At 42.3% G+C, this 15,528-nt stretch overlaps 1 protein-coding gene across 3 annotated transcripts; it reads left to right on the plus strand.

Moving 5' to 3' along the window:
• The first annotated feature begins 130 nt into the window (after nt 1–130).
• Nucleotides 131–14,876, plus strand: CKAP2 (cytoskeleton associated protein 2). 3 transcript variants are annotated; one of them, XM_063341516.1, is made up of 9 exons: nt 131–232; nt 3,329–3,416; nt 6,780–6,855; nt 8,652–9,475; nt 10,485–10,671; nt 11,259–11,426; nt 11,959–12,031; nt 12,751–13,144; nt 14,004–14,876. In XM_063341516.1, the coding sequence occupies exons 1-9, from the start codon at nt 172–174 to the stop codon at nt 14,239–14,241; spliced, it is 2,109 nt and encodes a 702-aa protein (XP_063197586.1). In that variant the 5' UTR covers nt 131–171; the 3' UTR covers nt 14,242–14,876. The 3 variants fall into 3 exon arrangements, with proteins under 3 accessions (XP_063197586.1, XP_063197670.1, XP_063197750.1); XM_063341600.1 differs by lacking the exons at nt 131–232; nt 3,329–3,416 and adding an exon at nt 6,259–6,480; XM_063341680.1 differs by lacking the exons at nt 131–232; nt 3,329–3,416 and adding an exon at nt 6,259–6,480 and having other exon boundaries at nt 6,783–6,855.
• The last annotated feature ends 652 nt before the right edge of the window (nt 14,877–15,528 follow it).

Genomic DNA, 15,528 nt, shown 5'->3' on the forward strand with positions numbered 1-15,528 from the left:
CGCCCTCTACCGGCGGCCTGAGGAGCGGCCGCCATCTTGCCGCCGCCTCAGGCCCCGCCGGTTGCCCCGCCCACCAGCCGGCACGGCGCGCCCGCCCGCCATTGGCCAGTTCAAGTCCCGCGGCGGGTGATTCAAACGGCCCTCGCGACCCCCTTTATACCGCGGGCGGCTATGGCGGCGCGTTCCCCTCCGCAGCTCCCGGCTAGCCGCAGGTCCGAGCCGGCGTACCGAGGTAAGGCGGGCACCGGGAGACACAGCCCCGAGGGGCTGAACTACCCTCCGCTCCCGGCGGCGCGGAGCCGAGGCGCTCGCTGGCGGGGCTGTCCGTTTGCCTGAGGCAGCGGCGGGCGATGGAGGAGCCGTTCGCTCTCCCCGGGAAGCGGGAGACGAGGGCATCGCCTCAGGTGGGGTCGGAGGCTGGGTGGGGCTTGTCAGCAGCGCCCGCCACCGTGACGGGTACGAGTGGGTCGATGAGGCTTTGCAGCCCCCAGGCAGGGCTGGGGCTGGTTCTCCCCAACACCCACCACGCTCCCCCGCAGGACCGGGGCTCACCCCACCCCAGGCAGGGCTTTTGGAGTGAAAGCCTTTCCTCACTGTAAAAGGCGCGCCTTAACTCAAGTGCATCCTATTGAAATAAGCGAATGCTCGGATCTAGACCTGCACTCTTCTGTTTGTTACTTTCGACCGGTTTGGCTTCTGCAAGTTAAACGAACCGAATCGCTTTGATGGGGCTTTGCTGTTTGGGATCGGTGACACCCGAGCTCCTGAAGCAGAAAGAGGCTGTAGGATGCTCAGTGCTGTATAGCAACCCTTGGCAGGTAGACCTCTGGTGTACCACTCTTCAGAAGCAGGTAATGTACGCTGGCCCTCTGGCTCCATTTAGCATGGACTTGGACATGCTATAGTGCTAAAAATAGCACTATATCATGCTAGCACATGATATAGTGCTAAAAATAGCACTATATCATGCTAGCACATGATATAGTGCTAAAAAAGCACTATATCCTAAGTGAAATGCAGCGTTGCTGCAAGCATAAGTCTCTGCGGGCTCTGTGTTCCAGGCTTTGGTGTGTCAGTGCATGAGAAAGAACTTGCCTTTTTCAGCTCTCCTATACTAGGAGGAGGTTCTGAGGGTAATTACCCCATTCTGTGGGATGACAGCTTTTTACCATGCAATCAAGCGCATCCTTCTTTTCAGGATTAACATTCAGGTCCTCAAAGGCAATAATATTTTAGCAATTTGTACTCTCTCTGAACTTCAGTAATACAGAAGTATCTCAGCATTGAGGGAACGTGTTGATGGACCTTGCAGAGATTTCTGAAGTGTGAATCAAGAACAACGGGCAAGACACAATATGAAAGATAAAGAACAGGTGCAAACAGATTCAAAAGGGGACACATGCCTGCCTAGGAGGGGCAGAAGTCGGGTTTTATATGTGAGTGCATTGATGACGTCCACTGCTGAATAAGCCTGTCTATGATGGTGGATGGTGCAGTGCCATGAGTTCCTGAATGCCATAAAGAAACTGTTTGAGTCAAAGATAATGCCTTAACTCCTTGCTCTTGCATCCCACTGCACGTGAAACAGTTCTAAGACTTGGAGTCTTAACTGTCTAGACTGACTGTGTGAGCAAGCTTTACCTTGTTTTAGGTGGCAGAACTGTCTTAACCCATCTCCTTCCAGCAAGCCAAGATCACTAGCTCCCTCTGTGAATACGGAAAGGTCTCTGAAAAAGATGTGATCCTGTCACAAAGGATGCAAGTCTCTGGTGTGTGGTCAACCAGCAAAAACATGGGAAATAGTATCCTGTTCTGGATTACTTTCTGTATTAAGGCACTGACAGCTGGCTTAAGACCTTTTCAGGATCATTTTGTGCTGTTATTAACGCTCCCATTGGTCCAACATTAGCACAGATGCCCAACTGACAATGGGAAGGAAGTAAATGATTTCACAGATGGTCAGCTGGGTTCATGTGCATGGTGTTTTTCACGTGTGCCATACTTACCTCACTAGTGTCACAAGTGAAAAGTTGGTGCTTGCTGAACCAACAGTAAGTATGTGAAATACTGGACAGGCAAAAGAAAGAGCCTGACTTCTTCATGTCATAGGGTTGGAAGGGACCTCTGGAGATCATCTAGTCCAACCCCCCTGCCAGAGCAGGGGCACCTAGAGCAGGCTGCACAGGAACGTGTCCAGGCGGGTTTTGAATGTCTCCAGAGACGGAGACTCCACCACCTCTCTGGGCAGCCTGTTCCAGTCTTCTGCCACCCTCAGGGTAAAGAAGTTCCTCCTCATGTTTAGGTGGAACTTCCTATGCTCAAGTTTGTGCCCATTACCTCTTGTCCTGTCCCCGGGCACCACTGAAAAGAGCCTGGCCCCATCCTCCTGACACCCACCCTTTAAGTATTTATGTGTGTTGATAAGGTCCCCCCTCAGTTGTCTTTTTTCCAGACTGAAGAGACCCAAGTCCCTCAGTCTTTCTTCCTAAGAGAGGTGTTCCAGTCCCCTAATCATCTTGGTAGCTCTCTGCTGCACCCTCTCCAGCAGTTCCCTGTCCCTCTTGAACCAGGGAGCCCAGAACTGGACACAGTACTCCAGGTGCGGCCTCACCAAGGCAGAGTAGAGGGGGAGGATGACCTCCCTTGACCTGCTGGCCGCACTCTTATTGATGCAGCCCAGGATGCCACTGGCCTTCTTGGCTACAAGGGCACATTGCTGGCTCATGGTCATCCTGTTGTCCACCAGGACTCCCAGGTCTCTTTCAGCTGAGCTGCTCTCCAGCAGGTCTGCCCCCAACCTGTACTGGTGCATGGGGTTATTCCTCCCCAGGTGCAGCACCCTCCACTTGCCCTTATTGAATGTCATAAGGTTCCTCTCTGCCTAACTCTCCAGCCTGTCCAGGGCTCTCTGTGTGGTGGCACAGCCTTCTGGTGTGTCAGCCACTCCCCCCAGCTTTGTGTCATCAGCAAACTTGCTGAGGGTGCGCTCTATCCCCTCGTCCAGGTCATTGATGAATATATTGAAGAGGACTGATATCACAAAGTCGTGTTTCTTTTAGCTTAATGCAGCAAAACAGCCATCTTCTATAGCTGTGAAATTATGTTAATCTGCCCCTTGAATATAGCCTTTCTCAAGAAATGAGAGAATGTGTAAGACAGAAGATATGAATATTAAACTAGAGACTTAATCCACAGTGTATATGTGGATTTATAATGTCTTGATGCTTTTCTAATTGCACTTCCTTTTTTTGAAGAGACAAAGTTTGTCCGGCATTACTATTTTAGCTGAAAATGTAATAACTCTGTTGTTTTTTTTTAAACCCACTAGAACAAAGGCGACAAAAAGTTGAAGAATATCTATCAAGAAAAAAGACCTTTTCTGGTGTGTCCATTCAAGAAAACGAGGGATCAATCAGGTAGTATTTCTACTATGGCTTACATTCTTTTTAGAAATGTACATGGTTAGTGGGAAAGATATAAACAGCAATTGTTGCAGAGAAAGGTGAGACCATGCAACAAGACTGGTGACCACATGGATTTCCTAAAGTCCTGTTGTTGTTAGCAAATACTAAAAGTTTTTGTGAAGCAAATGTATAATAGATTCAATTCATGAAGTGTATTATCTGTTCCTCTAGAGACCAAGACAAGACAGTATAGCTTCATGGCAGAGCTCTCATTTCAGATGTCACTTAGCTGTTTGCCTCTATAACGTCCTCATGTAAATAACTTTCTCCTCTTTCTACTCCGGCTATGTTGCATGTGTTTACAATCCACTTGATCTAGCTTCATTGTATTTTTATAGGTACTAATTCACTATCTCCTGCTAAAAGCAAATATACTGTAATAAAACCCAGCCTGTGTGATGGCCAGCAGGTAGGCATAATATTCTGTAAGCAGAATGTGGGTACCTATCACCAATTAGTAGTGCTTCTTTTTATTGACTTGTATTTAGATCTTCCTCCTGCTGTTGTCTGAAGTTTGGACAACTTAATATAAGACCTTCCAATAAGCAGGAGAAGTTTCTCTAGAGAAGACAGTGGTGTAAAGGAGTACAGAGGGCTCTAGCTCTAACATTAGTTCATGGTGTAGCTTTGTCACTTATTTTAATGTTTTTGCACCTGGTAAATTTCAGTCTGAAATTTGTTCCCATCTAAATGGGAAGTCTTGCTTACCATTTTGTATACTCGAGGTGGCATCATCCCGTGTTGAACAGCACAGAGCTACTTGTTCGTACAAATCTAACTGAACAACGACCTTTGAGTATAAAACATGCATAAATTACAAGGATAAATATAATCTGTCAAAGACTTGGCTGTGAGTAGTAGGAAAAAGTAAGTGCTTTCGTGTTGTAGAAAGCTATGTTGTGTTAGAAAACCAGCCCTAACTACTTTCATTGTACCAATAATCTTAATTTAGCATTTGATCTACTTTACTTTTCCTTGTTTTCAGTTTCTTCTCTGGTTATTAAATTCATAGTCTTCAGTTAACTCATTGTTTAGAGCCATCATGTATGTGGGTATGACTAATGCTTTTATTTTGCAGATATTTCCCTTTTGAGAAGCTATTGCTGTTCCACACTGACTACCTGAAGGGAGGCTGTAGCCAGTTGGATGTCAGTCTCTTGTAACAAGTGATAGGATAAGAGGAAACAGCCTCAAGTTGTGCCAGAGGATGTTTAGATTGGATATTAGGAAAAAATTCTTCACTGAAAGGGTTATCATGCACTGGAACAGGCTGCCCAGGGAAGTGGTGGAATCACCATACCTGGAGATATTTAGAAGTTGTGTAGACATGGCACTTAGGGACATGGTGATGAATGGGGTGAAATCCTCTTGGCGGCTGGTCACCAGTGGTGTCCCTCAGGGCTCAGTTTTGGGGCCAGTTTTGTCTAATATCTTTATCAATGATCTGAATGAGGGGATTGAGTGCACCCTCAGTAAGTTTGCAGATGACACCAAACTAGGAGGGAGTGTTGATCTGCTTGAGGGTAGGAAGGCTCTACAGAGGGACCTGGACAGGCTGGATCGATGGGCCAAGGCCAACTGCATGAGGTTTAATCAGTCCAAGTGCCGGGTCCTGCATTTCGGTCACAACAACCCAAGCAACGCTACAGGCTTGGGGAAGAGTGGCTGGAAAGCTGCCCGGCAGAAAAGGACCTGGGGGTGCTGGTGGCCGGCCAGCTTAACATGAGCCAGCAGTGTGCCCAGGTGGCCAAGAAGGCCAACAGCATTCTGGCTTGTATCAGGAGTAGCGTGGCCAGCAGGAGCAGGGAAGTGATGGTGCCTCTGTACTCGGCACTGGGGAGGCCTCACCTCGAGTCCTGTGTTCAGTTCTGGGCCCCTCTGTACAAGAGGGACATTGAAGTGCTGGAGCGTGTCCAGAGGAGAGCTACCAGGCTGGTGAGGGGTCTGGAGACCAGGTCATATGAGGAGAGGCTGAGGGAGCTGGGCATGTTTAGCTTGGAGAAGAGGAGGCTGAGGGGAGACCTCATTGCCCTCTACAACTACCTGAAAGGAGGTTGGAGAGAGGTGGGTGTTGGCCTCTTCTCCCATGTGAATAATGACAGGACCAGAGGAAATGGTCTGAAGTTGTGGCAGGGGAGGTTTAGGTTAGATATTAGGAAGAATTACTTTACTGAAAGAGTGGTCAGGCACTGGAACAGCCTGCCCAGGGTGGTGGTTGAGTCACCATCCCTAGACGTATTTAAGAAACGTCTAGATATGGCCCTTCAGGGCATGCTCTAGTGGCAGAGATTGTAGGTTGTTTGGTTGGACTCGATGATCTCAAAGGTCCTTTCCAACCATGAAGATTCTGTGTGATTCTGTATGGTTTTTAGTGGTGGACTTGACAGTGTTAGGTTTATGGTTGGACTTGATTTTTCCAACCTGAATGGTTCTGTGATTCGATGACTTCTGATCAGTTCCCTTAGAATGTATTCTCTATCATAGGTGACATGGAGGTGATAGCATGATGCAAACTACTTTCTCCAGCATTTTAAAGTCACTAATTATCTTTATTTTTGGTAACGTACCTTCATTTTTCAACTTGGCTAGCTTCCAGAAGATCATCTGATGCAAACATATCAGTTGCTAGCTGAAATGTTAATTTTCAGTCACGTGCAATAGTGACACACGTTTCACATAACGAATCATGAAGCATTTGAGGAAGAATTTTGATTCGTAACTTTAAACTGAGTTGTTTTTCTTCTGAGCTGTCAATATATTTTCATAGTTGCTAGGAGACAATACTGGTCTTGATGGCTTACTCACTGGGTAGCCTGATGCCAGCTCTGCTGCCTGACTGCAGGTTTTGGAACCTGTCAGTGTGGTAGGAACTATGTATCCTTGTTCAGACGCGCCTCAAATGGCCTGGCCTCTGACGATTGCAGTAGCTGAGCTTCAAACTCCTTGTGCTGCTCCCTCTTCCCGCTCAACTGCAGCATTCAGAAACTTGACCTTCTGTAGCAGATGCATCAGACAGGTTGGTGCTCATCCTTAAACATGAGAATGGAACTTGCAGTAAATAGTTTGTTCTCTTTTCTTCCACTCTATTAGCCAGCAATTTATGGTGCAAGAAGGGATGCTTTGCAGCCTGGGCCCTGATCAGTGGTTGCTTAGCCATTTATTTTTTCTGGAGGAAGAATATAAGCTGAACAGAAATGCTTCAGCGTGAGTTCAGCCTGCAGACTGCCATCTGGACCGTGTGAACTTACTCTAAAACGACATTTCTTTGTTATGTTGCAAGGATGATTTAAGATTTTTTTAATTTTTTTTAAACAGCAGCAGAACTAGGAGAGCAACTACCAATAAACTGCAAGACAAAATACAGCTCTCAACATCTCCAAAGCCAGAAATGGTAAGTTTTTGACTGATATTCAAATACTGATGGCACTCTGTTTCTGTGGCTACAACATTCCATTCACTTAAACTGTATTAAATTATATGACTTCTAGACCATGAGAAGCTTGCAGGTGCAGAGGTGCAGTTTCTTAAAACTTTATGCAGTGACTCCTTATTATATGCTTGTTGGAGAGCCGTCACATTGCTCCATGTAATGGATCATATTGATATTCAGTTTGTACCTGTCTGGTTAAAGAGGATACTGTTATTGGTGAAATAATGATTGAATTTTAACAGCTTTTTTGAGACTCTCAGAACTTTTTGGATATACTTTCAGTCTTTGGGTAAGTTATTAAAATCTGAGCAAAGTCCTCTGTCAGAGTAGAGAATTCTTCTATTGTACTCTGTTACTTGGGGGGGAAAAAACCCAAACAACTAACAGAACTGACTGTTGAATGTGTGTGGCTTTTCAGTTGTGATGCTCCTAAATCTGATGTAATCAGAAATAGATGCCAATACCTAATCAGAGTTCAAGGGAATGTTTTCCCTATATCATTTTGTATTGCTTTCCAGAATTAAGATGTGCATGGTTGTACTGCTTAGAAATAGAAAATACAGATTCTTCTCCAGACCTGTTCTCAGGGAAAGGTGAGGAAAAAAACTAGACAGAAAACCTGTGTTCATGTTAGATGGTTTTGAGTTTGGGTTCTGAAATATTTGAGTGACCTGAGGTTATTTGAGGAGGAAAGCAAAAACCTTAGAACTTCCAAACTGAGTGTTGAGGGGAAAAATTCTAAAAGTGAGAAGGAAGTTTTTTTTTAGAAATTTCCTGAAGGGAGATATTTTGGTCTCGTGTGATTTTTGAAGTTGAGTTAAACTACATAGCTTCCTGAAATAACAGCCCTTGTACTCAAGCTCTACTTATTGGCTTGGTCAAATCTAACTTCTAAGCCTGGGTGACAGACGAGGAAATGAGATGTGGTTTAGTTTTGTTACAGTTCAAGGGCATCTTCCCTAAAGGAGAAGAGTATCAGCTTCTGCAGACTTCCATGTGTCATTCACACTTTTTTTTTTCCCCTGCCTTTGGATCTTTCACTCTTCCATAAGCTGCTGCCTGGATAATGCTGAATTAGTTGCTGTAGAACATCATCTTTGGATTACAAGACTAGGTCCCACTTCTCATGGCCTCTGGGATAGGGTTACGCAGAGAACGTATGGTTGAGAGTTTTAGGCAGTAGTAAGGCCATATAAAACTCATGTGTCTAGTCTTAACTACAGCATCCTGCAACTCATTAGTAAGAAAAATTCTCCCTCTTCTGGCAACATATCCTAATGCCCTAATTAAAGGCTTTACTCACTACCTTGTGTTAGTAGGCTATCTGCGCTAAGTGGAGGAGTAGTGCTGCCATTAAGTGATGGGGTATGCAAACTCAGATACTGCTTCTGACTGCCTAAAGCAAATTTCTACTTTATGGCTCTCCTTAGAAGGTGACTTTTGGCAGTTAAAAGCCAGCAGTTGCTTTAGGAGAGTTGTTTCTGTAAGAAGAGCGTAGCCCTCAGGTTAGGTCTTCTTACTTCCAAGGCAGAGTTTAAATAATCCCTATCTGATTTATTTTTTTAATGTGAATTCTGCAATAATAGTTGACAAATATTCTACCCAGTATATATACACTACTTCTGTAGAAACTTTTAAAGTGGCATTTACTATTAAATCACTTTAGTCCTGTAAATGAGTGAAAGCCTCTTTGGAAACAAGTAACATGCAGCACCAATGTACTTCTAACATCTCCATGGACGTGCTTTTGATTTCAGGAAAATAAAGAGAATGCTAATAAAATGTCATGGGACCGATCCAGTGGAACCTCAGAAAAAAATGTTATTTTAAACTCTTCCACAGTCACAGTGACAAATTCTGTATCGGGCACAAACTATAATCCTGAAGATCATGCTTGCAAGGATGAAGTCACTGAAGTAAAATCTCAACATGTGTCACTTAGCAAGTCCTTCTTGCAAATAAAAAGCATGAAACAGAAGCAACTGATTGCAGAAAAAGAAAATTCAAGTGTCTGTCTACCAAAGAAACCAGTGCTTGGTACATATCGTGGCAAAGTTATCCAATCCAAGATAAACTCCTTCCGAAAAGCACCAAGAAATGAGGCAGAAAAGAGTTCTTTGCTAGACAAAAAGCTTCTTCCTTCTGCCACCAAGCCAGCAGCAACGTCTTCATCCACGAGCAGATGTAGTGTAGTTCTGAAGACCATCAAAGGCACAAACAACCCTAATCCTGTAAAACCAATAGGTGTCCTTCCATTCCAGAGCAAACCATCTGATAAAGCTGCTATTAACTCACAGTCCAGTCTGAAGAAATGGCAACTGACATCTGCTGTCATGCCAAAGAAAGTAACAGTTCAAAAAATGATGGGCGGAAGGGGATCACAGCCACCGAAGGCTGCTTCTAACAATTCTGACTGCAGAGCACTAGGAGGGAAGAAATGTGCAGATTTTCGCGAAGATGCAAGATCCAAAGCTCCAGCAAAACCAATTTCTGCTATTCCCGGTACAAAGTTGGGACAGGAGTCTAAAACTTACAGCAACAGAAAATCTATTCTGCCAACAGAGTCAGCAGTAGAGAGAAGGTAACTGAATTACTCACTGTTGTAGCTCGATCTTGGGAGGTATTTAGACCTTCTTTTCAACAATGTTTTTTGATTTATTTCTTGCTGTAGATGCACTGAAAAATAAGTGACCTGAGTGCCCAAGGGTAGCAGATAAACAGTAGCCTTAATACTGAAAAATCAGGATTCAGACTAATTGCAGCAGCTCTTCAGGTTTACAGCTTGTCCTGTGCGGTTATAAATTTAAAATGTATATTGCTCAAGCTCTCCTTTTTAGGCTAAGTGTTGTGACAGCCTTAAGCATGACAGATAATCCTGTTAAGCGAATTGCAGATGCATGCCACTGCTTTAAGAAAAACAGTGATGCAGGATGCATATAGAAGTGAGTGTGTTTATGGACTGCAGGAGAACACTTGTCAATGACACTTTTCAGCTTGGTGAATGCAGCTTAGACAATGGGGTGAAGATTCATAATCTAAAAGTTATTTAGTATCCTTAGTAGAGTTCCTTGTAGAAAGTCATGTTTACCAAAAACTGGTGGTCTAGGGGGATGGGGCTGAAATTAAATATATATGAAGACTGAATTACACTTATACATCAGTTTCAGCTTTGAAAAGCTGTGATAGGGTTGTTCTGGGCTGCTCTCCATGTTTTGTGTCTTTAGAGACAGTTTCTAGTTTTCTGGTTTGAAGTGGGGCTAGGGAAGAGAGGTGGCACAGACGAATAAATTGGAAGCATTTTGTACCCTCCCTTGAAAAAACAGAGTCTGTAGCCCAAGTGTCTTGTTGCTGCTAGAAAGGGAGAGATTAAGGAGTTCTGACCTGATAGATACCTAAAGCAGATAGTGATATGCATGGTTCTGAAATTTCCATGCAGGTCTAAATGACAGCTGTATTTCTTTTACGATTAAAGGGTAAGGACTTGAGGACTATCTGGAAAGTATGGCTTTGTGTGATTTACCGTAGTTATTGTCAGTCAATGTAAAAAATAAAACATCTGTCACTTCAGCTAACAATATTCTTAAATGCAGAGCTCGCCTGGATGAATGGAGGGCATCTAGAGGAAAAGTGATGAAGAGACCTCCTATATCTGTGCTTCTGGGACCCCAGTCTAAAAGCAAAGAAGAACTATTCTCTTCTGGTGATTCTTTAGACCATGTATTATATAGTGAAAAGGTCAACAAGACTCTTGCGGAATGTCTGCAGTTAACCGAACAGGTACTCAGTCCATTGCCTACCAAGTTCTAATCATAAAGGTCCCTACAACATGCAAGTCCTACGGGCGTGCTGGACCTGTGAATCAGATGCAGGGGACTAACTGCTCCCCACATTAAGCAATATCATAGCTGTTTGCTGACACCTGAAGAAATTAGTTCTCACTTAAGCTTCACGAACTTACGGAAATACCCAATAAGATCAGGCAATAATGATAACATAACAAAGTAGAAAAGCTACAATGTAATGAGAGTAGCTATGAAGTAATTAATCTAAAACAAGTTTGCATTTACATAAACTTGCCTGGACTTCTTAAAAAGCTTCTTTTAAGTAGTTCTGAAGATGTCTATGCATTCTACTATCCCTTCTACTTTACAATGCTGTATAAATAATTCTCATTTGGAAGAATAGGTGAATGACAATTCTTCTGCTCAAGTTCATAGTTCAGATTGGAAATACTTGCCATCTTCAACTCTCAGGGTTACTCTCCAAAGAAAGACAGACAGACTTGCTTTCTAGTTCAAAACCAGCTAAAATACAGCACCTCAATGTTCACTGCATTTAAATCTCTGCTCTTGTGTTGACTCTAGGGATGTCAAGGCAATGAAGTACGTGCCATGTTGGAAGATCTGACACAGAGCACTCCTGGGGTTAAAAAGCTTGCAAAATATTGGATCTGCTGTATGCGTCTTGAACAGATGGGCCCTCTTGAAAAGCTTCTTGCAGTCTACGAGGAGGCCATTTTGGCAGGAGCAACGGTGAGCTACTTGTCTTGAGGTTTGAGATTAACAAAACAAAGGCATGGAAATATGGTATATAAAATACAACTACTTCTGATCTTAATAAATCCTTTTATAGTAGGAGATCCATGTGACCTACTCGAATATAAAAAAATTGGATTTGGTTTGCTTTGTTACTTTGTACTTTCAAGAAGAAAGGTTTAGCATCATCAAAATACCATATGATGTTCTGCCTAGAACAAATAAGGACTGAAACTTCTTGTATAACTAGAAACCCAAAACAGAATTTAATTTTACATTTATTGATGGACTTAATTCCTGTGCTTTAATACCATCAAGATTTCAGGGCATCAAATACAGCCGTAGTGCACCAGATACAGGATTCACTTGTGTTCTGACTTGTGTGTGAACACCATTAAATAAAGGGTTTGTAACACAAACATCATGTGGTCTGTACCACTTTCCTTGTAACTTTTATACCCAATAAGCTGAAATGGTGATCAATTTGGGAACTGTTTTTTCTAAAACAATAAAACTTTTTTTTTTTCAGCCTAAAGATGAACTACGACACACACTAATAGATACTATGAAAAATACTGAAAGCCGCCTCAAGTCTGAGGATGGTAAGTCTGAGTACTCTATTCTAGTTAAATGTCTGGCTTGACAGGCAACACAAACTAACAGTTCAAACAATTTGGGCCTATAATAAATTCTATTTCATGGAAACTTCTCTGTGATCATTTTGTACTCAATTGTCTTTGAAAACAACCTTGACTAAGCTAATCCTTTTCAATTGTGGGCATGCTAAAATGAGTAGTGGAGATGCTTTCATATTCAAACTTTCCACTTAAACTCTATCAAAGCGATGTTGTCCAGCTATTTTAGCCTAATAATCAAAGAGTAAATAGAAACATTTTTGTGAGCTAAAAATCATTGCCTCTGACACAAATTCCTTAACTAGCAGATGCATGGTCATGGCAGAGTGTCAATTAAAGGTGGTAAATATTTCAATTTTGGAAGCAAAGTAACCATATACATCCCAGTTCGATATAACATAACCTGACAAGTATTTGATCACAGAAATTGACTGAAATACTTGTTCAGAGCTGCTGTACTTGGGAAGGAAGAGAATGACTTCTCAGGATATACTTAGCCTGAGTTTTCAGGTTACAGGTTCTTGAAGGGGACTAAAATTACTAGTTACTTAAATTGTTGTGGCTCAGACTCAATACATACTTAATTTTCATTCTCATGTAAAGCTTTAAGATTTCAGAACTCTCTCTAAAACATTAATTCTCTTTAGTTGTAACTAATCACAGCTGTACTTTCTTTGATATTGCAGTTTTAGGGGAATCTGTGACAGAAACTCATTCAAGTGTGGCAGTGGAAGTCAGCAAGGAACCAAATTCATCTGTAGAGCAGGTTCAGGAGACCTTCAAGGATCTTGGCTCTGATGATGACCAAAAAGCAGAAAGTGATGACAAGAAGGCAGAGACTAGCAGTGAAGCAATCAAAGAAGAAATGGATTTAGACTTGAAACCAAGAGAAGAGATCTTGCCGAAAAAGGCTAAAAAGCACAAGACTAAAGAGCATACAAAAAAGAAAGGAAAATGTGAAACAGAAGAGCAAAATGAGGATGAGGTACAAGATATAGCCCAAGCAGTTAATTCTCCTGAGAAGGAGAATGACGCATCTTATTTGAGATGTAATCCATCTACCACAGCATATGTGGAAAGGTAAGATTATTTCAGGTAACTATGGAAAGTTTGCAGTGTTTGGGGCAATAATAATGTTTGTGTCCTGTTGAAACAGGGAGGCATTGCATTTGTGAGCACCTAGTTAAAAGCTCTCAAGAACTTAGTCCTTGAGACACCTTCCTTCAGAAGGAAGTATTTTTAAATAAATTCCTCTATTAACTCAAACTGTTTTGCTTTTTGAATGCCTCATTACAGAGTAGTCAAACCTCTTTGTGGCAGAGTCATAAATTCCAGGTTTAGGGTACCCTCCCACAGCCCACATGGCAGTAGCAGTTCTACACTGAGCTAGGTAAAGAGAAAGTAGGTGTCTACAGTCCTCCCCTTTTCAAATGTACATGTGGTTGTATGTCATACAACACAGAAGTAAACAAGATGTAACTGTCCTGTAAAGGTTATCTTAATTGTATCAAGGCAAAAACCTGGGTAGTGATCTCAGGACAAAACAGATAACATTCAAATTCTTTCTTGCCATGAGGTTTCTTCTAAGCCAGCAGACTTCGGAAAGTTGTGCTCACCTTTGGCAATTGATGAAGCTGGACTCCTGGCAGCTGTCTGCTATTCCTCATAGCAGGAAGAAGCTTCTCCCGATGGAATGGGGGGGAGTCTTCTTTTGGAAAATCTTATCAGGAGTTTTCCCAGATTGAAGCATTTTGCCCAAGAAGAGAGTTGCATATCTGGTTTTAACTGTATGAATGGGAAAGGGCCCATTTCCTTTGGATATGGGAATGGGAAAGAGCTGAATAGGAATTGTGACTTGCTGTTTCTGCTAGATGCTACAGACGTAATTTGTATGAAGTTGTGCCTATGTTTAGTGATATTTTTTTTTTATTTTCCTCAGTGTGAGGATGCACCATGAGGCAAATGACTCCAGTGCTAAATACCTGAAAATTGTAACCCCTTTGCGATATTCTCAACGCATTCGGGAGAAGATGTTCAAGCTGTCGGATGCTGTTAAAGATCAAGATCCATGTGCCTCTCCTTTTGAACAGCTGGGAGAACTGGAATCAAAAGCCACTGCATTTATCCACAGAGAGAGCAATGCACTCAAAGAAACAAGTGCTGAAGTAGAAGAGTAAAAAGCAGCATTAATGCCACACAGGGGTTAAAGATTGCATCCTTTTTAAGGAGAGTTGGGGGGTGTTTGTTTTTAGCAGCTTTGAGAGAGGAGCTATCTAAAACTTGTGTGGATCACTTAAGATGAAATTTGACTGCCTGAGTCACTAAACTTCTGAATTTATAAGTTTCTGCCTTGTTAAAATTCTGGTAAATGTGGTCTGGTTTAGTACTTAAACATCAGTGTCTTCATTTTAAATATGATTCATCAAATATTGAATTAAGGACTAGGTTTAACACTTCATATAACAGCTTGATTGTAGTATATTGTGAATATCTACTGTTTTCATGCTGCAATTCCTATACATTCTTTAGAATTGCACAATCTAACTTTTAGTTTAAGAAACAAAAATACTATAGGTGTTCTAATAGGGCAATGTCTACTACAGCAACATTTAGTTTTGAAAACTGAAACGAGCTAGTAAGATGTACACTAAGTTTAAACTCTTGTATCCTTTTTAGGAGGTATTTTAACAAAACTGAGTTTAATCCCTTTAGTTGCTGGGATTATTCATGATTAAGTAATATCCATTAGAGTAAAATCTGATACACTAATTGCTATGTGACTGTTGTGATGTTGGTTTGCTTTAGTCTGTAATACAGCAGATCTATTAAACTGATTAACTGAGTTGTGTGTGTTCTTTATTTATGGGCTTTAGGCTGGCAATTAATTGTAGAACATGGCTATAGGCCTGAGACTGAATTCTGAAAATTATTTTAGTCTATTCTTGGAAGTGAACTGTTGGAGCAGAACATAGTGAAATTTTTCACATCCAGTGGAAGCTGAGTGCTTCCATATCTTCAGTATGTAGAGTTTACATGAACGTTAGCTGAGCATTCAGATCCCACTGTTAAACAAACCTTGGTCCTTATGGCTAGCCAGAATGATCTTTTTTGCAGAAAGGACACAGTCTTTGCATCTAACAAGAAACTAATCTACATTTTCTTTAGAGAACCCTCCTGATCACTGATGAGCAAATCTAAGCATGCACTTGTAGTACTACTAGGAGTAACCCAGGATCAAACACGTTCCAGTCAGGACATGGCTTAGGCAGGCACTTCTGGTTCTCTGGTGTGGAGGATTTAACTCTGCTGTGTCTTGTGGTTCACGTGCTGCCTAGAACAATTGTGTTGTGCTAATTCTTTTCTGTCATGGGCAGTGACTGGGGCTGCATGGAGTCATCTTATTTTTTTTAACCTGGAAGTCTGAAGAGGAAATGCTTCTTCCAGCAGGGAAAACAAAATGGTGG

This window comes from Chroicocephalus ridibundus, chromosome 1 (genome assembly GCF_963924245.1).
Source record: "Chroicocephalus ridibundus chromosome 1, bChrRid1.1, whole genome shotgun sequence".
In the NCBI taxonomy this organism is placed as follows: Eukaryota; Metazoa; Chordata; class Aves; order Charadriiformes; family Laridae; genus Chroicocephalus; species Chroicocephalus ridibundus.